The 23,985-nt window shown below is 46.9% G+C and overlaps 1 protein-coding gene and 1 long non-coding RNA gene across 4 annotated transcripts in view; one reads left to right on the forward strand and one right to left on the reverse strand.

Moving 5' to 3' along the window:
• LOC140409241 (uncharacterized) overlaps window positions 1–14,526 on the reverse strand; it is an 82,969-nt gene extending 68,443 nt beyond the window's left edge. For 2 of the 3 annotated variants that reach the window (XR_011940311.1, XR_011940309.1), the window contains exons 1-2: window positions 14,213–14,271; window positions 6,897–6,982 (exon numbers count right to left, since the gene is read on the reverse strand). This is a non-coding gene — a long non-coding RNA (uncharacterized lncRNA). Of the gene's footprint in view, window positions 1–6,896; window positions 6,983–14,212; window positions 14,272–14,449 lie in introns of those variants that run through there. The other variant, XR_011940310.1, reaches the window with a different exon arrangement.
• On the forward strand, window positions 12,458–23,561 carry atoh8 (atonal bHLH transcription factor 8). Its single transcript, XM_072497563.1, has 3 exons — window positions 12,458–13,256; window positions 14,970–15,161; window positions 22,637–23,561. The coding sequence occupies exons 1-3, from the start codon at window positions 12,666–12,668 to the stop codon at window positions 22,640–22,642; spliced, it is 789 nt and encodes a 262-aa protein (XP_072353664.1). The 5' UTR covers window positions 12,458–12,665; the 3' UTR covers window positions 22,643–23,561.
• Window positions 23,562–23,985: the final 424 nt, after the last annotated feature.

The raw sequence follows: 23,985 nt of genomic DNA on the forward strand, positions 1-23,985 counted from the left end.
CCCCCCACCCCCCCTCCTCTCTCTCTCTCATCAGCGACAACGGCAGTTTCACGATTTTTAAAAGCACAAGTGAACCGCGGCATCGGGAACTCAGCCCATCGGAAGCAGAGAATCGCGGAGGCCTTGGCGAATATCGGGTCAGGCCCACTAATGATATGGAAACGGTAGTTATTGTACGTGCGTTCCGGTACACATTGACACCGCCGCCACCAAGGTGACGGAGAATTGCACTTTGGCGCCGAATCGGCACTAGCCGCGATTTTGGCGCCGGAACTTATTCGTGGGCCAATCGCATTTCCCAATTTTGCCGTCACCCATCGGAGAATCCCGCTCATGATGTTTATTCTAGTTTGTTATGTTTAGGGACTGTCTTTAGTAAAGTGGGGTAGTGAAGAGCTGTGACCTGATCCAATATCTGCTTAACAACAAACCTTGGTGGTTTGGTTGCTTTGGGGAAAGTGAGGCCTGGATTGATTTACTGGGAAGAAAGTGCAAGTTATTCCCACCTATAAACTATGACTAGAGCAGCTGTGCTGATGACGGATAAACGTTTAGCTTGCTAAAGGGAGGAATCTCCTGGGTAACCCTCATCCTGACAGTCAGTCTGGGATTAGAATCTATTTGGTTGGTAAAGCGAAAAGGAAGTAAGCCGTTGGGAGCTGAGAATAGTTTTGGACTTATTCCTGGAAAATGAAGTGACCATTTAAGGAATACGAGTAAATTATAATTGTGGAGGTTATTTTTGGTCATTTTAAAAGTTAGATGGGGGGATCTGTTATGAGGTTTTGAATATACGTTGCCTACTGAATAGTGCTTAATTGTGTTTTCGTTTGTTTGTTTGTTGCAGTAAAAGTCTTAAAATGTGAAAGTTCTTCACGTTGGCCACTGGAAATTCAGATATTTAGTTTTTAGGTTATCGGTCCCCACAGGGATCGGAATATAATGCAATGACCCTGTCACGAACTGCTGACATTTCAGCATCCGCACTGATAGGCTGCTCTTCTCCTCTGTCTGCCTCTTCTGTCATCTTCTGAGGGGCCAGCTAGGAAGGGGAGAACAGGCCTCAGTGTGAGAATTTAATTCTTCATTTTTTCTCTTTTCTCCACAAAGGGAGCTTCAAGTGTCTGAGCCAGCCTTCCTTACCCTGGGAAAACAATGTTGGGAGTTTATTGAAATTATGTATATATTTTTTTATTCTACATTTCCACATTTTCCTTCAAATATTTACACCCCACCCACAAGCAGTAAATGGTAACAAATACAAAATCAACCCCCTTAACAATACCAACGATCCCATCCTCCCACCACCCCAAACAACGGCCCACCTGTCAATATATGCATCCAATAAACCAAACCCTCCCACGGTGGAAACAAAAAACAAAGGAGAAAAAGAAAAAGGAGTCCGGGACCGCCCATGGTCACCATTGACCTATGGAGTCCACTCCTCCTCCCCCCCTACACTCAATGCCATCCAGCCTCTGAAAGAGTACCGTACATGATACCCAAGAGTTGTACACCCCCCCCCCCCCCCCCCCCAAGTCTCCAGCTCCTCCCGTCCACTGCCTCTTGTAAAACTCCTCCTCCCAACCTCAGTTCCTTCCCCCCAACTTTCCACCCCGGCTAGACCACTCGGACCCTGTTCTGCCAGGCTCCGATGGCCGCAGCCCCTCCCCCCACCTCATTCCCGTTCACTGGCCGGCTTAAACCGGCCAGCATGGAGGCCCCCGCCCAGGTCCCTTTCCCCCTTGCCCGGCCCAAGGAAAGCCCAGAGATCCCCTTTTAGCACACACACCCCGCATATCCACCTACACCCTGTGGTAATACCAGGTATTGCAGTAGCTGAGAGGTGAATGACTATTGGCTAGACCGAGGGATCTACGATTGGATAATGTACATAGTCCCGCCCTGAGAGGTGGGGTATAAGAACCGATGCCATCCCAGCAGCCTTCACTTTCTGTATCACCGCTGCTGGGTACAGTTCTAGCTGATTAAAGCCGATTAGATATGACTCCTCTTTGTCTCGAGAGTATTGATTGTGCATCACACCCCAAAGAGCCCTCATTTCGAGTGAAAGTCCCATCCCTTCCCTTGTCCAAATATATACAACATTGGCTCCTTTAGCCCCTACACCCGCACGCAGTGAAACAAAAAAGAAGAAAATACAGTCATGAAGTTACATCGACACATGGCCATTTCTCAATTTGTCAGTTCTGCCACAGTCCTTCTGCCTTCGCAAACTCCTTCGCTGCTTCCGCCGTTCCAAAATAAAAGTCCTTGAGCTTGTAAGTCACCCTCAGCTTCGCTGGATATACAATGCCGCACCGCACCTTGTTAATGTACAGTGCCCTCTTCACCCGGTTGAAGGCAGCCCGCCTCCTCGCCAGCTCTACCGTAAAGTCCTGGTATACACGTATACCAGCTCCAGCCCACTGCACCACCCGCTTCTGCTTGGCCCAGCTCAGGACCTTCTCCTTCACACTGTACCTACGGAAGCAGAGTCACTGCCCTTGGCGGCTCACTCGCCATTGGTACAGGCCTCCACGATCGATGAGCCTGATCCAGTTCATATCGGGAGGGATCCTCCCCCTCCCCCAATAATTTTGCCAGCGTCGCGGCAAAGTACTCAGTCGGCTTCGGTCCTTCAACTCCTTCGGGCAGCCCCACAATCCTCACATTCTGTCGCCTGGATCTGTTTTCCAGGTCTTCCATTTTTCCTCGCAGATCCTTGTTAATGTCCATCACCTTCCGCATCTCCTTCCCCATCGAGGCAAGTTGATCACCGTGCTGCAATAATGTCTCTTCCACTTCCTTCAGCGCCTCACCTTGCTCTCGCACCTCCGCCACTGCGCTCGCCACCGCCGTCATCACCGGGGAAATAGCCTCCTCCACCAGCGCACTCAAAACCTCCCTCCTCACCGTCTCCATGCATTTTGCAAACTGCCTTTCGAACTCCGCAGCCATCACCTTAGTTATTTCTTCAGCCGTAAGCAATGCGGCCTCCCCTGGTGCTCCAGCCTCCATTTTCTTTACTGACCTCGCGGTGACCTTTCCACTCCCCGCAGACTTTCAGACGCTTTTTACACGCCCGTTTTTTTGCTGGTCTTCGACATTCCCCTCCTCTGTGCTGTCTCCCGACTTTTACTGCCTTCGCTGGCCCTAGGACCGGGCGCTAACCCCTGACAATGCCGTTCCCGAACGGGAACCCTCCAACGCGCGGCTGCCTCCCGCCTGCCGTCACCGGAAGTCCAAAATTATGTATATTATTCAATATTGTGGAATCTGATATGGTTGGGCTAATGCTCAAGATACTTTGCTGTACATGAGAGAACTGGGGCAATGGCCATTTTGTGCCCTAACTGGAATCTTCCATGTTATGTCTTAGGTTTTGCTAGCCCATATATTTTGAGAAACCAACATTGTTGAGCAGAATTCAGAAACAAAGCTAGCTGATAAATGAACATTTAATTGAAATGCATGCATACCTTTGCAGATTCGGACCGAGGAGGCAGTTCCGAAAAGTAGGGCCCCCCGAGATGGTGCATGCCCGCGGATCCAAGCTGCCCGATCGCTGCCCTGGCCACCCATGAGGCCCCCCCCCGGTGGTCAATTCCCCCGCCCCCCACCAGGGCGGCCGCGGACTGAGTCCGCAGCCGCCACCCGAGGTTCCCAACGGCCAATACGTGGTGAGAACCACGCTGTCGGTAACTCGGCCAGGTTTTGCCTGGAGAATCGTGGGGAGCCTCTGACAATGGCCCCCTAGCCGCGCCACGTAAATCGCGCGCGGGTGAACGGGGATTCTCCGCCCTCGCGCCGAATGCGATTTTGGGGCAGGGCTGCGGAGAATCCAGCCCATGACGTTTATTTCCCTCAAGGGCCCATACAATTTCCTTTCTTGAAATCATATATCGCCCCCACTTCCTCTAGATGGCCATGCTCAATGATCCATATTTACTGACAAAAGTCAGAATTGTTCGCTGTCAGAGGTTAAACGAAAGGCCGGCATTTATTTCACAGCCTCAGACCCTGTCCCCAAGAACCTTACAGTCAATGAGGTGCTTTTGGAGGGTTGTTGCAATGTAGGAAACATAGCAGTCAATCTACTCACAGAAACATTTAGCAAACAGCAATTCGGCGATCACTCGCTGACGAGTCTGATTGTCCACCTAAGAAACTCCATGTTACTGGCCGTGGGTTCTGTGAATTCTTGCACGGCTGATGAGCACGATCCCCGAGCCACATCTTCGACCGCGCGCTTGGCAGGTGTTTCTGGGAGGTGGGATCGGTCCTTGGACTCCAGGTCACTGGTATTCCTTTCTCAGTCTCCTTTCCCGGGCCTCCTCTTGCTGTCGGGTGTCCTCGAAAAATTGTGTCCCTTCAATCAGGTCTCCGAGTAGGTCTCTTCTGAGCAAGGGTCTCCCAGGCATTGACGTCTATGTTGCATTTCTAAAGCTAAGACTTCAGGGTGCCTTTGAAATGCTTCCTTTGTCCTCCCCTTGTTCGGAAGCCTTCCCAGAGCTGGACGAAGGAGATTTGCTTTGGCAGTCGGCACTCTGACATCCTAAGTACGTGGCTGGTGTTTCCGGGAGGTGGGATTGGTCCTTGGACATATCATGAATAATTTTGAAAGAAAGTGTCTGGACTGGGGCTTGAACCCCCAACTTCTCTGACTCTAAGGCAAGAGCATCACTGAACCATCGTTGGCAACTGTAGCAGTTAAATCTAAACCATTAAATTTATGCATTTGCGTTGAACTTCTGATCGAGCATTCCAAGTCACCATCTGTTACAAAATACCATGGGAGCATATGGAAAATGCTTTTACAGCAGCTCGTCACCCACACAGGATATATAACTTCTGACACTAAACCCCGCCCCACCCCCAGGCTAAATGATAACTAATGATTGTAATGTACTTGTACAGATTTACCAAGAAATATAATGATTTCCCATGAGATTCCATGGGCAGGATTCTCTGTCAGCCGACGCCGGATTGGGAAATGCGATTGGGCGGAGAATCGATTTTGATGCCGAAATCACGGCGGGTGCCGGTTTCACGCCAAATTGCAATTCTCCAGTGCTTCGACAGGAGCATCAATGCATTCCAGAACACACGGACAGTAAACGTCATCGCATGTCATTAGCACACCTGACCCGGTATTCTCCGGGGCTTCCGCGATTCTCTGCCTCCACTGGGGGAATTCCCGGCGGCGAGTTTCACTTTAAAAATCGTGAAACAAACACTGTGGCTGCTGAGGGAGAGAGAGGGGGTACGGAGAGTGTCCAACATCACCATAGTTTGCTGACAGTTGTGCCGCTGGCCGGGGGGCTTCTGCCAGTGCCGGGGTAGTAGCAGGGGGTTGGCCAGGATATGGGCTGTGGGGTCGGAGTGGACAGGCATGGAACACCATTGCCGCAGCCTTCCAGGCAGCCGTGCAGCAGTGCATGCCGCTGACTGTCCAGTGTGAATATAGGGCCACAGGTTGTATGGATGTCCCCCCCATGCCACCCCCCCAGGTGCCCTCTGGCCCCAGCTGACCTATCAGTCGGATGGGCGTGCCATCTTGTTGGCTGGGATGAGTGTGAATGGGGAGTGAAGTGTGTACAGCCGGCTGCAGCTTGTCAGCCTCCCGACTATCAATATTGAATTTCGATCCGTTTCTCATTGGAATCGATTGTGTTCCACGTAGCGCCGACGCTAGCCCCTCAACGGTCGCTGAATCGGTCCAGGTATGGAGCAGTTTGTTGTTGTGGAGGTCCACGAACCCTACCCCGGCATCTACACTTAGTCTCAGGAATGGAGTATTCCACCGCATATCTTATCATACAATTTCCCTTTCTTGGGGGGGGGGGGGGGGGGGGGGATCAGACCAGCTACCTTTCAGGGGAAAAACTGTCATGTGAGATTATTATTTATTTAACGCCTTACCCTGCTATGGAAGAAAATGATCAACTTGTTTTACGTTGCCTGTGCGGTAGCTCGAGACATACACAGGAGGGTTCCAGCAGTAAACGAAGGGGTTTATTGGTGAAAGGTAAAGGCAGTTAGATAACAGGCACAGAACACTATACAGCAGGTCTTTACACTTCAGCTTCCTGGTTCACATTGCCCGGTGTCCTGCTCCCAGGGCCCCATGCAAATTCCCATTTACCAGGATTCACTGACTCCCATGCGATTGGTCCCAAGCTGGTCACGTCATCTGTGGAGCCCGCCCCCTTAAAGGTGCCAAACAACCACATGTTCAATTTCCTGAAATGCAGCATTAATGTTACAACAGATCAACATTTTTAGGTCAATGTATTCAGACAGTGGCATCAGTCCTGATCCCAGAAAACTGGAGGACAATAGCGCAATTCTTAACCTATAAGATAAAAGTGACGTTCAACATTGCTAAAGTTTCTTTCATACGAACAAGGAGCGGTAGGCCATACAATCACACAGACCGAATTTTGCAAAGGAAGCTTCGAGAACTTCAAAACATGTTTGATGAGCTCAAGAAGTCATTGCCGAAGGGTTATTACCACTTCAATTCTTTGAACCAGCTGAGGAAACTACACTGGAGGATGATGTATCAATAAATAGCCTTGGAGGGTCCATCCTACAAAAAGGGAAGTTGATTGTTTTTGCTTCCAAGAGCCTGCCAACAGCCAAGGCAACATTTGAATACTGAACAGAAAGCATTAGCCTTGGCATTTGGAATCCAACACTACCACAAGTATCTATTTGGGAAAAGGGAAATTGACAACAAACCACTCGAGATGATCTAGTGTAAAGTGTTAACTTGTGCGCCACGCAGATTACAGCTCCTACTCATCAATACACAAGGCTACAACTGCGACATTCGCTACAAGCCTGGTAGTTCCATCATCACATCTGATACTTTAAGTCATTTGCCCAACCTTTTCAAAACTGCAGATATTTTCTTAGGTCTGGAAGTCGATCTCATCGATACCTCACGGGTTTCGGGCAGTATAAATGTCAGCAGCTGCAACAAGAAATGTTCAGTGATCCCATATTGCAACAATTATGGAAGATCAATTTTTAGAATGTATTTTATTACAAACATGTATCAAAACAGGTTACAGCAAATAAACATCCCGGGAAACATACTTCCCAGTAATCAACTGTACAGTCCGAACAATGTTTTCCCCTTTTCACCCTCCCCCCCTTTCCCCAAATATTGCCACCGAAGGGTCCACTCCCTCCTCCACTATCTTGGCTGAGACCGCGAACACGCCTGCCCAGAATCTTTCCAACCCCAAAACATGTGCGCGTGATTCACTGGCCCCCGCCCACACCTCTCACACTCATCTGCTACCCCCTGAAAGAACCCACTGATCCTCGCCCGAGTCATATGCAACCTGTGCACCACCTTAAACTGTATCAGGCTCATCCTTGCACAGCAGGAGGAACCGTTTACCCTTCGCAGTGCCTCACTCCATACTCCCCAGTTGTTCTCCGCTTCCCATTTCTCCTTGATCTTCACCACCCATTCGCCTCCCTGCTCCCCCAGCCATTTAGATATATCCCCAATTCTTCCCTCCCCTTCCACATCCGGAAACAGCAGTCGCTTCAGCAGGGTGTATCTCGGCAACCTAGGAAACCCCCTCCAGACCTTTCGCACAACGTCCCTAGCCTGCAGATATCTGAACTCACTGTCCCTCGGCAGCTCTACCCTCTCCCATAGCTCCTCCAGACTAGTGAACCCTGCCTCCAAATTCAGATCCCTCACCTTGACCAGCCCCACTTCCCTCCACCTCCTGTACACACTATCCATCCCCCTGACTCAAACCCATGATTCTCGCACAGCGGCATTAACACCGACATCCCCTCCACCCTAAAATGCCTCCTCAGCTGATTCCATATCTTCAGCGTGGACTGCACCACCGGGCTCCCTGAATACCTACTCGGAGCCATTGGCAATGCTGCCGTCACCATAGCCCTCAAAATAGACCCCTTACAAGATTCCTGCTCCATCCTAACCCACTCTACTCCTTCCCACCATTGCCGCACCTTATCCACATTCGCCCCCCAGTAATAATGAAGCAGGTTCGGCAACACCAACCCCCATTGCTGCATCTCTCTCAATAGCAGGGTCCTCCCCACCCTCGGCACCTTCCCCACCCATACAAAATCCGAAATAATCATGTCCAATTTCCGAGATAAGGCCTTTGGTATAAAGATCGGGAGAGCCTGAAAAATAAACAAGAACCTCGGCAGAATATTCATTTTCACCACTTGGACCCTCCCCGCCAGCGTTAAGTGCAGTGTATCTCACCTCCTATGGTCTCCCCTGGCCTCCTCTACCATCCATTCCCTTGTTACCTGGATCCCCAAATAGCTGAATCTACCCCATGCTACCGTAAATGGCACCCTCCCTAAATTAGCCCGCTGTCCCAGTTCATTCACTGGGAAAACCTCGCTTTTCCCTCCATTCAGTTTGTACCCCGAGATCCCTCCAAATTATGGAAGATCATGATTGGCTTGTAGTCAGAGTACTTTCAGGATGTTCCAGAGGTTCTAAAACCATCTTGGCCTTTTAGAGATGAACGCGGAACATCGCATAGGGAAGCAAGTCCCTATTCCCGAATCCCTTCGACCTGATATTCCACAACAATTGCACCAAGTTCATATGGAGATAGCTCGAACCAGGAAACTGGCTAGCTAGAGTAACAGTATACTGGTCAGGGTTGAATCATGATGTCGAAACATTCATGAGGGAATGTGAGACTTGCAAAACCGACATACCTAGTCACCACAACGAACCATTATTACCTCATGAAATACCCACACATCCATGGACCAGAATTGCATTCCTGGACCCATTTACGTGAATCTTACCTGCACCCTCTCCAGTGCCTTTACATCCTTCCTAAAGCACGCAGCCCAGAATAGAACACAATACTCCAGTTGAGACCGAACCCAGTGTATTACAGAAGTTTAACATACCTTCCCGCTGTTTATGTAGTCCAGGATCCTTCATGCCTTTTTATCTTTTCTCAACCTGTCCTGTCCTTTGGATTCCCTTTGATAATTCTCTCTATTTTCCTCTTTGCTTTTGTTTTTCACTTTCCCTCTCAGTTTTTTTGTATTCAGCCTGGTTCTGACATGTCTTAGCAAGCTGGCATGTGCCAGACACACTCTTTTTCTGCTTCATCTTGATATCTATCACTTTTGTCATCCAGGGTGCACTGATGTTTCTTGCCCTACCTTTCCTCGTCCTGGGAATGTACCTCGACTGTACCTGAACGAACTCTTCTTTAAAGGCTACCCCTGGTTCCATCACACGTTTACCTATCATCCTTGTCTATGGGAGCTGTAGTTGAGGTGATTGTGGTTGTCAAAGTTGTAGGTATGGAGGTTGTTGATTTTGAGGTTTTATGTGTGGGGGTCATGGGTGTGCGGGTTCAAGGCAGATAGTCAAGGAATTTCTAATTAGGAGGTATTTCCCTACATTACTGGGGGAATTAAATATACTTTCTTCCAAACAAAAGGAAATCAGTTGTGGTATAACGCCACCAGCACAGCTTTTGTGCGACCATCAAAGTTGAATGTCATGCTTTGTGTTACAGAGCTACAACATGAACATCACAGAAATTTAAATCTTGTATTTATTGTGTATAATAATGGGCATGTCTAAAAAAAATCCACTGAAATGATGAGGGAAGAAGGATTTGAAGGTGATGCTTGAACACGAAGAGGGATGGAGGGGGCTGGTGTTTGGCATAAGCACTGACGTGGGCCAGTTGATCTTTGTAGTCTGTTTTCCCAATGTTTCCTAGCAGTACAGGAACATATCCACATAGGAACAGAAGTAGCTCATTTAGTCCATCAAGCCTGTTCCATGCCATTCAATAGTTGATCTATGACCAAAATCCATATACCCACTATGTCCCACATCCTTACTACCTATCAATTTCAGTTATAAAATTGAACCAAACATCAATTGCCATTAGTGGGAGTGAATGCCAAATTTCTATTACTCTTTACAGGAACAAATGTTTCTTAATTTCACCCCTGAAATATTTGGCTTTAATTTTTAGACTATGTACCCAAGCCTGGACTCCCCAACTAGTGGAAATAATTTTCCTCTATCTACCTCATCAAACTTTCATGAAATTCCATGAAACAATTGTACACAAGGGCGGCACAGTGGTGCAGTGGTTAGCATTGCTGCCTCACGGCACCGAGGACCTGGATTCGATCCCGGCCCGGGTCACTGTCCGTGTGGAGTTTACACATTCTCCCCATGTCTGCATGGGTATCATCCCCACAACCCAATGGTGTGCAGGGTAGGTGGATTGGCCAGACTAAATTGCCTTTAATTGGAAACATTTAAAAACACAATTGTACACATATTTACTATTGAAGTGCCTTCAGTAATGGGCGGCACGGTGGCACAGTGGTTAGGACGGTTGCCTTGCCGCAGCAGGGTGCTGGGTTCGATTCTGGCTTTGGGTCACTGTGTGGTATTTGCATTTTCTCCCTGTGTTTGCGTGCGTTTCCTCCAGGTGTTCTGGTTTCCTCCCCCAGTCCAAAGATGTGCAGGTTAGGTGGGGTTATGGGATATGGCAGGGGAATTGGTCTAGGTAGGGTGCTATTTCAGGGGATTGTTGCATGCTCAATGGGCCAAATGGCTTCCTTCTGCACTGTAGGGATTCTATGGATAGTCTACAGATGAATGAGGCTTCCTACCGTAGATGAGGTGAGGCAAGGTCAGAGTTGTGCAATATGACAGGGTGGAAACAAGTAGAGTTGGATGAGGTCAAGGGCAATGGAAATAGGCCTGCCTTATTGATGGTGCAAATATATGGTCAGAAGATCATCTTGAGATCAAATTTAACATCCAAGTTGCAGATAATCTGTTTTAGTCGCAATGAGAGGGTTGGAGTGCCTGATCAGGGAGTTTGTGGCAGGGATTAAGTGTTCAGGGATTAAGGGATTGAGTGGCAGGATTCAGTGTTCCCAATCATTCATTGGAGGAAATGTCGGATCATCTGGTGTTGGATGCCGGACAACCGATCTGAGCATTTACTAACAGTGCAGTAGTGGAGAGAGGTGGCTGTCATCAGTGTACATGGCAGCATGTTTAACTATGGTGTGAGTGAGGGACAACAAGTGGATGAGAAATAGTGGGGTAGGGGCAAGGAGAGTACCTTGGGGGATAGCAGAGGCAACGGTGCAAGAGTGAGAAGAGAAGCATGTGCAAGTGAGTATCTGGCTCCGATTAGATAGCTAAGACTGGACCAGGGAAGGACAGTGCCCCTGGGTGACAGGGGCATTGAAGGAGGAGGGCGTGCTCAGCCGTGTGAAATGCCATAGATTGAATCATAGAATTTACAGTGCAGAAGGAGGCCATTTTGCCCATTGAGTTTGCACCACCCTTGGAAAGAGCACCCCACTTAAGCCCACGCCTCCACCCGATCACCATAACCCAACCTGTTTTTAGACACTAAGGGCAATTTATCATGGCAAACCTGCACATCTTTGGACTGTGGGAGGAAACTGGAGCACCCGGAGGAAACCCACGCAGACATGGGGAGAACATGCAGACTCCGCACAGACAGTGACCCAAACCGGAATCGAACCTGGGACCCTGGAGCTGTGAAGCAACTGTGCTAACCACTGTGCTACCGTGCTGCCCAAATTGAGAATGATGAGGAAGGATGGATAACCTTGGGCACATACACAGAGGGTGTCATTTGTGACTTAGATAGGTGCCCCTTTGGTGCTGTGTCAGGAGGCGAAACCCTGATCGGAGGGATTTCAACATGCAGTTTCTGTTTAACTGTGGGATATAGCGGGTTAACTGAGACAAGAAACAGCTAATTGCCATGAATTGCACCAATTCTGATCTACACTGGCCTTCTACACACCCCATCCATAGATTTCATAGAATTTACAGTGCAGGAGGCCATTCGGCCCATCGAGTCTGAACCGGCTCTTGGAAAGAGCACCCTACCAAAGCCCACACCTCCACCCAGTAACCCCACCCAACTCTAAGGGCAACTTTGGACACTAAGGGCAATTTTGGACACTAGGGGCAATTTAGCATGGCCAATCCACCATTTGGATAACCTGCACATCTTTGGACTGTGGGAGGAAACCGGAGCACCCGGAGGAAATCCACGCACACACAGAGAGAACGTGCAGACAGTGACCCAAGCCGGGAATCGAATCAGGGACCCTGAAGCTACAGTGCTAACCACTGTGCCACCGTGCTGTCCAAGAGTAATCTTCTGTAGTTAAATCATGGTCTGGATGGGTTTGGTAAAGGGCAGAAGATTTTGCACTCCAACCTTGATGGTGTTTGGCGGGTTCAAATCCAGCTCTGGTGGTGTGATGTGCCGGAGCCAAGACTCTCTCCACCCCCACCCCAATCCCCACCCCCACTTTCAACAGGCATCGCGATGACTGATCTAACTTAACAGGGGCTTCTGTGTAAGCTGAAGCTAAACAAACACAGATGGGATTGTCGAGTGCGTTGGTGAAAAAAAAAATGTTGGCAAGGCAGAGAGCAATGACTTGAGATGACATTCTCGCATCACTAGAGGCATTGCTACAGAGCGGTTGCTATAGCTGCGGAGAAGGAGGGTTGTTCACACACACACTCACACAGCAGTGAGGGGCTCCAAACACTCTGGGCAGGATATTCAAATCACAAACTCATGGTAATGAGGACCTCGGAGAGTGTGAATGAAGCCGAGTGGAAGAAACTGTGTGTCAAGGGGATCGGCACCATCAAGAGGCTGAAACGGAAGAACCGGGAGGTTATCAGGCACCGCGGGATATTGCAGAAAGTTTGCCGAGGTGAGGAGGAGCGGCTGCCCGATCCTTTGATCGCCCGACTGAGCGGCAGCAGCGCCGCCTGGCAGCAGGCAGCGGGCGGCAGCCGGGGCCCTGGGGCTGCCGAGGGGGTGCCCTCGGCAGGGGAGGCGGCCCCGCTCAGCCCCCCCGGCTCGGCGGCCCCGGGCAGGAGGAAGTTCCCTCGCCCCCCCGGCGAGCCCCCGGCGCTGGCCGAGCAGCCCAGCCTCCTCCAGCCCCGCATCTTGCTGTGCCCGCGCCCCTCCGAGGGCGCCTACCCCGCCCACCACCCGCAGCCAACCTACAGCCCGTCGCCCAGGAAGCGGCCGGCAGACTCTGCCGGCGTGTCCACCGAGATCAGAGCCATCCAGCAGACCCGGAGGCTGCTGGCGAATGCCCGGGAAAGGACCAGGGTCCACACCATCAGCGCAGCCTTCGAAGCTCTGAGGAAGCAGGTACAGTTTAAACTGGGGCAACACAGTGCCAATCTCACCCCATTTGCAGCAGCACCACATTGTGCTTTAGAAATCATTCATTTGCAAGCCCCTGCTAAATAAAAGGTCGAAGGAAAGACGCTATTAGTTATTCTGTTTAGAAGCAATACAGCGTTAATACTCCATCTTATCTCAGTGTAAATATTGATTACAATGAGCAGAGTTATGTTCCTAAAATTAATATCCAGAGCCCAGCTGCCCTCAGCAGTCCGAGAGTTAATGCACACACAAGACACATTTACAACAACGGCATTTGTCTGTCACCCATTCTCCACATGATGTAGAGAAAGTGAAAGTTACTGTGGTCCGCAAACACTTTGAACAGATACAGTGGTGCACACGCATATACATACTTACACACACATATCCACATACACATTCACACATATGCAGACACACACATTCACACAGAAACACACACATGCATTCACGCATCCACACGCATCCACACGTGCACATACAGACACGTAAACACACATTCACACACGCATATGCACATGCATAAACATACGCACACATACAGATACATGCACACATGCACATACACACAAACACATATTCACACACATATGCATATCACACACGCACTCATTCTCTCACATACCGACTCACACGCACTCAGTCTCACACTCGCACTCAGGTTCACGCACAAACACGCAAATGCACAATCACTCACATACATATTCACACAGGCTCAGACATACGTATTCACACTCTCATTCACTCCACACACAAGTACATGCACTCATACACACGCACATGTTCACGCACACTCATTCACACTCACGTTCACACTCACTCACATGTTAGCAATTCCTTCTCACTCTGACCCAATCCCCCAGTACAAGACAGTAAACCCCTTTAATACCGAGTCTGCCATTGCTTGTCAACAATTAAAACGAATTTATAGTATTTACAGAGTCCGAATCTGGTGAGTTAGCCGAGCATCGATACAACAGTCTGCCCAGCCTTGCTGCATTGACGAAATAAAAGGCTGCTACTGGGGGGGGGGGGGGCACACTTAATACGGTTAAAGTAGTAGCTAGTTGGGGGGGGGGGAGAACACGTTTCATATGTTCCGCTCAAATTGGCATCGGAGTTATATAACGAAGCGAGCTGGCGGGGGCTGAGTTTGTGTACATGTTTACAAATACTTCTCTGCGAGGGAGAGGTCACGGAGCAGATTGCAGAAAGCTTGCACAAACTGAGTTCAGAATGAGGTGCAGCAAGCAGCATTGCCGATTGGGAGATTGGACAGGAGCCCGGGCTTTATTGCACGTGTTGGTGTTTTAACTTCCACAAAACCACTAGCGCCCGAGCTTGGCCCAACCTTATCACAAATTGTCAATATACAACCCGGTATATCAGCTGAACCTTGGCATTGCTGCGCGTGTCCAAGTAAACTTCAGAAAGTCAAGCCACCTCAGCAATGCGGTAAAACACATTGCTACGCTTCCCACAAGCTAACCAGTGTTAGGCGATATACCGCTGTCATTTAGCACTATATAATCTAGTGTGTTATCCAGTGTGTGTGTGTGTGGATATCACTGCCCCCGGATTTCTACATATATGTGTGGGGGTTGTGTATAACTATTATAGATGTTTGCGTGCATGCTGTGTCAGACTTATTCATCTAGCATTTCACTTCCAATGCATCTGGGTGCCTCTCCGCAGGTCCCTTGCTATTCGTACGGACAGAAGCTGTCGAAGTTGGCTATCCTGAGGATAGCGTGTAATTACATCCTGTCCTTGGCCACGCTGGCTGACCTCGATTACAGCTCCGATCACAGCAACATGAGCTTCTCCGAGTGTGTGGAGCAATGCACCAAGACATTGCAGGCAGAGGGCCGATCAAAAAAGAGAAAGGTGAGCTTCCACTTCAAAGCAGGAGGCGCTCTTTCCCTCCCTCCCACACCAGAATAAACCCTCTAATCCTTCACCCAACACACACACATGGGCGCTGCATGAAGGTGAAGTCGCGCCCTCTTGCCTGATGCTCCCATGGCTTAAACAGCCCCCCCCCCCCCAACATGGCATAAGCGACAAGGACTCTGGGTTCGCCCCCCCCCCCCCCCCTCTCCGGGCCTTATTGAGTGTTGTCCTTTCCCTGTTTATGTGTCTGCACGCTGTATTTCAGGATGAGCCTTTTACAGAGTTCTGGTGAAGTGCAACATTTCAATACAGTGCAGTCATGTGTTTGTTATTGAACTGTGTGTGTGTGGGCGGGGGGGGGGGGGGGGGGGGCGGCTGCTGGAGGTTGAGACAAGGTGACTGACCCTCTCGTCGGATTGCTACAAAATCGATCACACAAGGCCATGTGTGAAGCCGTCCAATTCAGATCCATCTCAAAGCCAAAAAAAACTTGCAATAATAATTTTTAAAAGTAAACGGGTCTGCATTTAGGATCATCTTTTATTTTTTTTTAAAGCGGTGAATCTTTTTTCTTTGCAATTAAAGGAAAAGTGAATTTGTGTGGAGCGTTTAAGTGATTTAGACAGGCTTTCATTCCCACTCTTGTGACAATGGGAGTTTTTTTTCAACTCCAACTGAACTTCCCTCGGCATTCTTGTGCTCTGCAGCTTACGATAGTGCCTAATAAATCACGCGCTGATCCTGCCACCGTGTTGTTTGTGGAGTAGATGAATGGAGGGATGGTTTTTTTTTCGAGAGAGAGAGTGTTTGGTGTTTGTGCAGGCCCAGACTCCAGATGTTCAGCTGCTGGTGTGGGAAGCAGAGCTGGCGCCACTTGGGGGCAGAGGGCAGAGCAAAGGCACGCGATTTGGGGAAGGAACGCTCAGTCACACGAAGCTTTTGGCACATTCCCCAGCGCTCGGCTGGACATCTGTTCCAGAAAAAACTTTTTAATAGCTGCTTTCTGAGCAGCTCCTGAGGATACAGTAACTGCAGCTGTTTCATGTGAACAGAGAGAGAGAGAGACGGAAACGCATGTGAAAAGGACTCAATGTTGTGAATAATGTTTTTTTTCTTACAAAAGTCGCTTTTTATTTATTTTTTGTTGTTGAAATTTAGACCACTCTTTAAGTGTTCACTTTACTAGAAATTCTCCCTCCCCCACTTCCAGGTCCAAAATAAAAAATAAATCAGCCACGTGTGAAGGTTTATCATTGGATTATTCTGCTCATTTTTATTTATTTTTGCTTCAAAGCTTTGTTTGACTGTAACAATTGGCTTATTTTTATCAAGAAAACAACAAGAAAACAGATGCAACACATTATGTCACAAATGCAGAAGACACACTGCTTCCCAGTGCTAATTAAAGCATCATCGTTTCCCCCCTATATTAATAACATTGTGGCTGTATTGGAACTAAAATCTTAGATCAGCTACAGATTTGCAGGAGGCGGTACTTTTATGTTTCGACTGCCTAAGAGTTAGAGGGTCCTGCACAAGTGTGTGCACACAATCCTCAATTCAGAGTACCAGTTGGCCTGACAACAAGGGCAGGATTGTCCAGACTCTCAAAGGAGCAACTTGCATTTCTTTAGCACCTTTTACAGTAGTCAACATCCCAGGGCGCTTACTTCGCCGGAGAGCTTTGGTTTTATTCATTCAAAGGATCTGGACTTCTCTGGCTGGGTCAGCATTTATTGCCCATCCCTAATTGCCCTTGAGAAGCTGGTGGTGAGCTGCCTTCTTGAACTGCAGAAGTCCATGTCATAGAGGCGTACAGCGCAGAAACGGCCCTTCGGATCATCGAGCCTGCCCCGACAATAACTACCCCAAATCTCGCACTAATCCCACTTCCCAGTACTTGTCCCATACCCTTCAAAGTGATGGTGTTTCAAGTGCTCATCCAAGTCCTTTTTAAAGGTTGTGAGGTTTCAAGACGCTGCGACCTTCCCAGGCAGTGCATTCCAGATTCTCACCACCCTCTGAGTGAATTTGTTTCGTCAAGTCCCCCTGGGAATCTCCTGCCCCGCACCCCAAAACTATGGATTTGGGGTTCTTAGCCACTTATTTCCCACTGAAGCCACCAACAAAAGTTAGGAGTAAGTGAACTTTTAACAACAGGGGAAGTGATAATTATCACTCAACAATCTTGCTGGCCCAGAAAATTTATTTTTACAAGTGTGGAATCTCATTTCTTCAGAAATTAACTAGGTTGGAGTCAAGATTAAAGGGATGGGGTTTGGGAAAATAAGACAGAGCTATGTTGGGATAGTACTCTGACGTATTATTGATGCCAGGGAATTTTACAGGGGTGTGTGGTCAATTAAGGTGATTAAGGCCCAGTAAGAGACAATTTTGTGCAGTGCATGTACTTTTTCACTGTTGGAGCTGCCCCCCACCATGTGCAGAAACCAGTAACTCACTGGAGATGACTTCCTGCAACAAACTTCGGCACAGCAAGAGACTATGTACCCAATGATGTGGCGGGGGCATGGTAGGCTTTACCCATGCTACAAAGGATTCCTCTAGAAGATTTCTTCTTTGTTCCGAGGAGCTTACCAGCTTTGGCCCTCTCTACTTTTGAATTTCAGGAACGTATCCCCAGTCTGCCTCGGCAGCGCCCACCTTTTCAATTGGACTGCCCTGGCTGCAGAACAGATGGCCTTGTGATTAGGACAGCAACATTGACAGCCTCACATCCTCAAAAAGATGGTGAACACAGTGGTGGCCAATTAGGAGGCCAACTCTAGGAAGATTTTACCAGCTGGCATGTTGCGGGGGGTGGTCAGGACCTTCATGTGATCTCAACATTGGGGTCCTGAAGCCTGGGATGGAATCCCACCCTGTGTGTCTCAGTGAGGAGTGTTCAATCTGATTGGTAGAGCAACCTTTCTTGTTTCTTGCTGTGCTCACAGATGCCACTGATTCCCTGTAGAGGGCACCACACTAGATTGAGCTGGTCTGCCCTCAAAATCCCTAAAAACCATTGTGTGTACTTGCCAGCACAGTGAACGGTGTGCGCCATTCCTTCGCCACTGACCACTAAATCCGGGCCATTAGGATAGGAGATCAGGAGTTTGGCCAAAGAAGTGAATTTCAAGGAGTGTCTTGGAGGAGGTGGAATAGACAGAGATGTTAATGGAGGGATTTTCCCAGACCTAGATAGTTGAAAGCAAGGCCACCAATGTTAGAGAAAAGAAAACCCAGGTTGTACATGAGCCCAGAATTGGAATAGCAAAGAGAACTCTAAAAGTGGAACTTATTAAGCTGACCCTCTGAACACTGTTTGCGCCTAACTTAACCCCCACACTGCAATTCCACTCAAACAGTGTCAAGTTGAAGCAGCACGATATGGCTTCAAATTGCGCCATCATTTCTGCCACCATTTTGTTGCAGAAGTATGACTGCACTCTTTCAAAGTAAAGCCGGTGATCTTTAAAGCAATGAATCTTGCAGCACAGAAAGAGGTCATTTGACCCAACAGGCCTGTGCTGGTTGTTTGAAAGAGGTATCCAATTATTTACACTGAACTAAACAGGGCCTTCCAATCATTTATTGACTTTTCCATATTGGAAGAGATGCAGCAACTCAAAACAAAATAGACTCCAACCAGTTCAGGGCATATTCTTCTAATTTGTTGTTTCCCCTGAAATCACACCGCAATTAGATCAATTATTGGAATCAATCCCAGTTGATATTACAGAATCCCAATCCTAATCACATTCTAAGAGGAAAGTCCTGTTCCTGTCAGGTGCTATATTATAATTAAATTAATACAAGGGTAAGATATTTTATATAAAATGTGCACATCGGCCACTTTCTAACTGGGAACCTTTGTTAAGGAGTCAGAATAATGGAGGCGGTCCAATCAGGCGAAGAATTGCACAGTGAATTGAATCAGGAATTTTGTGTCAGGCTCGATCATTGGCAAAAGTATGGCAGAAGCAATCCTGTTCGGAGAAACTTCCAACAACAAGATGGCCAACAGCTGCAGTGTGGGTCTTTTATATGTGGTGTGGTTTGCACATTATTACCACCACATTAGTTATTTCCTCTATCGTGTTTTTAAAAATAGATGTAATCTGTGTTGGAGATGCATTATCTCGACTCCAACCGTGCGCATTCTATTCTCTTCTGTTCAGGTGAGAGTAAATTTAATTGTTGGAGTCCAAGGATTTTAGCAGCATTGCAGATTGCTTTTGAAAACCCCTGGGTTTCTCCCACACTGAGTTGGGAATTCAAGGTGCAGTACCAAGAGCAAAGGAGAAATTGGCAGTCTGTTGAAAAGATGGTAAAATCATCCTTTGAGCTGTAATTCAGAGTCCTGAGTGCTTGGGGGTTAGGGTGGCACTGATGTACACTGTGAATAAGCTGGATTGAGTTTCATCCGGGTGCTAAGCATCGCTTGGACAGAGCGCAGAGAAGAATGTTGGACTCGGAGAGTCGAGGGCTCCTTTAAGATTCCTTTATATCTTTCTTTCAATTAAATAGAAGGAAAATCCATTAGTTTCTGTTACCAGTCAGCAATCCTTCCCACAAGACTTTCCTCTCTGGACTCTGCCCAAGCTATGCTTATTGCCCTGGCATCAAAGATTTGAAAAAATCTGTTCCATTGGCTCACACACAAGTGATGAGTGATGCATTGCTCTGCAATCTATTTTCCCATACTGTGTGCTATCATAAGAATTTCCAAACACTTTTATAAACACTATGCCACGTTCATGCTTTTAAGGTGCGTGCCTTTTAAAATCACCAACCATATACGAAAGAACGAGTTAGTATTTATGTAGTACAGGGTATCATCATCTAAAGTGCTTCACACAGTCGATTATTTATTGAAGCTCAGTGATTGCTTCTATGTCGATAAACATTGCAGTGATTCTGCTCCAGCAACATTTGACAATCTAGAGGTGAATGCCAAGTTAATACGAGAGCATCCTTACAGCTTGCAGTTATTCATGAAGAAGGCGTAGCACAACCTTCTCAACAGTAACTAGTTAGGAGTGATGCATCATGGCTTTTTTAGCAACATCCATATCCTGAGAATGATTTTTTTTAAAATGTTTTCCTTGTCAGCATTCGTTTCGGGACAGATGTTAGATAAGATGTTGGAATAACTCTCTGCTCTTCTTTCAATAGAGGCATGGATTTTAATATCAACCAGCCGAGGCAGCCAAAGTTTCATAATGACTCATCTGAGAGTACATTTCCCCTTGCCCAATTTTGTTTAAAATGCTAAACCTTTTCACGGCTGATATTTTCATTTTCCTTCCACTAAAAAAATTGCATCCAACCAGAATTAATCCATTTTAGATTCCTTATAGGTTTTATAATTACAAAATAAGTAGTTGGGGCTGAGTATAATGTAGGGTATTGGATGACAAATGTCCCAATTAAGAAATAATTACATGTTTAGTCTCGAACAAATGACCTGATCACTCAGTAAGTGAAAAGTACAATTGTTTAGCGAGTGATGGCAAAATGGATTTAATTATTGATGATTTGGAAACATATGATTTACATATGATGCCGTTGGCTAGGCCAGCATTTAATGCCCATCCCTAATATATAAGCATCTTGAATAGAATATTGCTGCAGGAGGACACTGAAAATATCTTTCTTCAAGTTCCATTCATTGATCTATGTCAAGCTAACTGATTTAAGTTAAGGTTGGGGTGTAACATTTGACCCAAATGTGTGATGGCAAGAGAGGGAAAAATCAGTCAATGTTCGCATTCATGTTGTTGAACAAACCCGCCTAGAAATGTGTGTTTACGTGGATGTCATATCAGGACAACATTAAACTTGGCTGTGAAACTATCCATGGTTGTTAGTGCTCTCAATGCGGCCTATGTTCATGCATGAAGACTGACCATTCAAGTGATGGGCTGGAGGATTAGCAGAGCTCATGGGATTAATCGTCCAGAAAGGGGAGGAGGTACAAAAAGAGGGAGGAAAACTGTTCACTTTCTTTGACCTAAGTTTAACATCAGAAGTTGATTATATTTTTTAGAAAAAGATGTGTTGACAAAATATCTCCCTTCTTGATTGCCTTGCAGAAGCTTTGGCACTCAAATGAAATTACATTCCATTGTTCGCAATGAACTGGAATCAATCCATAGATCGTTGTGATAATATATTTGAAAAATAAAGCTGCTTCTTTTTGTTACTCTACAAGGGTCAGCATGGTTGAGGGGGTGGGCAGTCTCATTTCTGAGTTGCAGGATTTGAACATGTAATTTAGTGCTGGGGCAGCTCTTTGGAAATGTCAAACTGAAACCCTATCTGCCTGTTCCTGTGGCTCAGGTGGGCGTTCAAGGCATTACTGAAGAAAGCAAAGGATGCTCTTGCAGTGTTGTGGTCTCTAGCTTCAAAACCAATTAGCTGGTTATTTGTCTTGGGCGCAGCTACCTACATAGCAGACGTCATTGCTCTGAAAAAAGAACAATTTATTGTATATGAAGAGCTTTGGGATGTGTCAGGGCATTGTGATAAAAAGTGATGTACATCCAAGACTTTCTTATTTCCGTTGTCTTTCCCCTTCATTAATGGTTACTCGCTCTGCCTCACCTGCATGTCGTCTTCCCACGTGTGATGTGTTCGCATATACAAGGATGCGATTTCCAGCAGGACCAGCAAATCCACTAACTTCGCAGCACAGGGATCTCACCCCCACACATCCATTTTGTTTCCCTCAATTGTGTTGCTTCATGTCAGGATTGTAAAGAGATAATGGGAAGTAGACAACTTAGCTGTCAGGTCTCTGTCAATATCAGTCTCAATTTGGATATTGAAAGCGCAGAGGCGGGTACTGGGGGGGGGAGATGGGTGAGAACAGCCCTTGGTTTTCCATAACTCACACCCTGGGAATCCCGACCTTCTTTCTGCCCAGCCACAGAGATTGGGGGACACGGGAGCATGAGAAATTGGGTTTCCAATCTGCAATGGTGCAGCAATTTCCAGAGCTCTATTTGTGGGCTCTAACATTCCTCAGGCACTAGTAGTGTTCCATCTCTTGTAATTTGTTGCTATTTATGTGTAAATAAATAAGTGCCCTGTGAAGCAATCTAATAGCATGTTCCGCTTGTAGCTCACTGGGGTCCATTTTGATGCAAGGTAAAATTGAGTGTTAAAATTGAACTTGGTGTGTTAAAACCTGAATTCATTTCAGATGTCTGAGTTCATTACTTAGGATTAAATGGTCATGTATTTATTGGCTGACTGAGGTGGAGTGAAACTATGTATCTTTTATGGGTTTTACAATAGCTTTCAGCTAACCCGACTTTGCCTTTAAGTCTGTCCCTAATACGAAACATATTTGACTGCAAGCAGCTGCTAATAAACTCAGTACTCCATGGGTTAATTAATCTCATCCTATTCCGCATGGTCTACTACTAATTCCTATCATAAATTACATTCTGCCATTTCAGGAATGATCCAGGGAAGGAGCGACATTTCACAGGAACATCACACAGTGAGCTGGTGTCTGGCCAACACTGACAGGGGGAAGCAGATGTATGAGAAATTGAAGACCCGATATAGGATTGCAGGAGATGTTACGCAGAGGAGAGGTTGATCCAAAAGAAACGATGTTGACCGTCCTGGGGGCAAACAAAAGAAGCCACTTTTCCCACGATTACACGATCAGCTTTTAAGAACTGTCAGTTTTTCTAGATGTGCAATCTGTTCAGCACTTTCTCCTTTCGTTTTAGTGAAGGAAGATGTTGGTTTCGAGCCACCATTGGCAGCGCAGATAACAGGATGAAGAGTAACCATGCAATTGAACCTCGATAGTTTTGTTCTTAAAGTTAGAAAAATTAAAGTCAAACCGCTGAGGCCGTATTAGCTACCAACACATGTTGGCCCACTGGGCACAATGTATTGCATTGTGTTTCTGTGGCTGGTTAACAAGAATTTATAATGCTTCAGAGGAGTTTGTAACAATCATCTGTGTACCAGGATTAATTGCATATTTTTGATACTGTAAGCCCGAATAACTTGCTGTAAAAGAGTTTGTTAAATTTGATGAATCAATCTAAAATTAATGTTAATGATTCTAGTTATTTCAAAACTCCTGTATTTTTGGTCGGTTGGTTACAGTGCTGACGACCCCACTTGTGATCTCATGTGTATTTTCAGCTTGTTTTCTGATTGTGTGCTGGCAAGGTCTCCTGGCAAATTGCAGCAGGGACTTTGGCTGTCTCCTTAGAAACAAGTGGTCAGACAATCAGAAAGCGGACTGATATGACATGCACTTTATGATCTATGTAATCACGCTGTCCTTTGTATTATTGTGGGGTCATATTAATCACTAGTATTAATGTACAAATGTTTATAAAGGTAATTGAGACATTGGATGGCATTTAGAAGTCAATATTGTGCTGTGAGGAATAAGAGCTCTGACGATGTACCTTCCTTTTCCTGGGTTAGTTTTTTTAAAAATTCATTCATGGGATGTGGGCATCGCTGGCTGGGCCAGCATTTATTGTCCATCCCTAATTGCCATTGAACTGAGTGGCTTGTTAGACCATTTCAGAAGGTATTTTAAGAGTCAACCACATTGATGTGGACCTGGATTTTCGTGTGGGCCAGAATGGATAAGGACAGCAGATTTCCTTCCCTGAAGGACATTGTCATAAAACCAAATGGCAGACATTGGTCAAGAGCACTGGGCACCAAATGCTGGCTTTGCCAGCTACGCCCAAGTTCCAGGATAGACTAAATTTAAGAAGCCATCAGGGATGATAAAAGGCCACTTGGCTGATTGATGCTCAGTCCT

The sequence above is a fragment of the Scyliorhinus torazame genome, chromosome 3 (assembly GCF_047496885.1).
Source record: "Scyliorhinus torazame isolate Kashiwa2021f chromosome 3, sScyTor2.1, whole genome shotgun sequence".
NCBI lineage: Eukaryota > Metazoa > Chordata > Chondrichthyes > Carcharhiniformes > Scyliorhinidae > Scyliorhinus > Scyliorhinus torazame.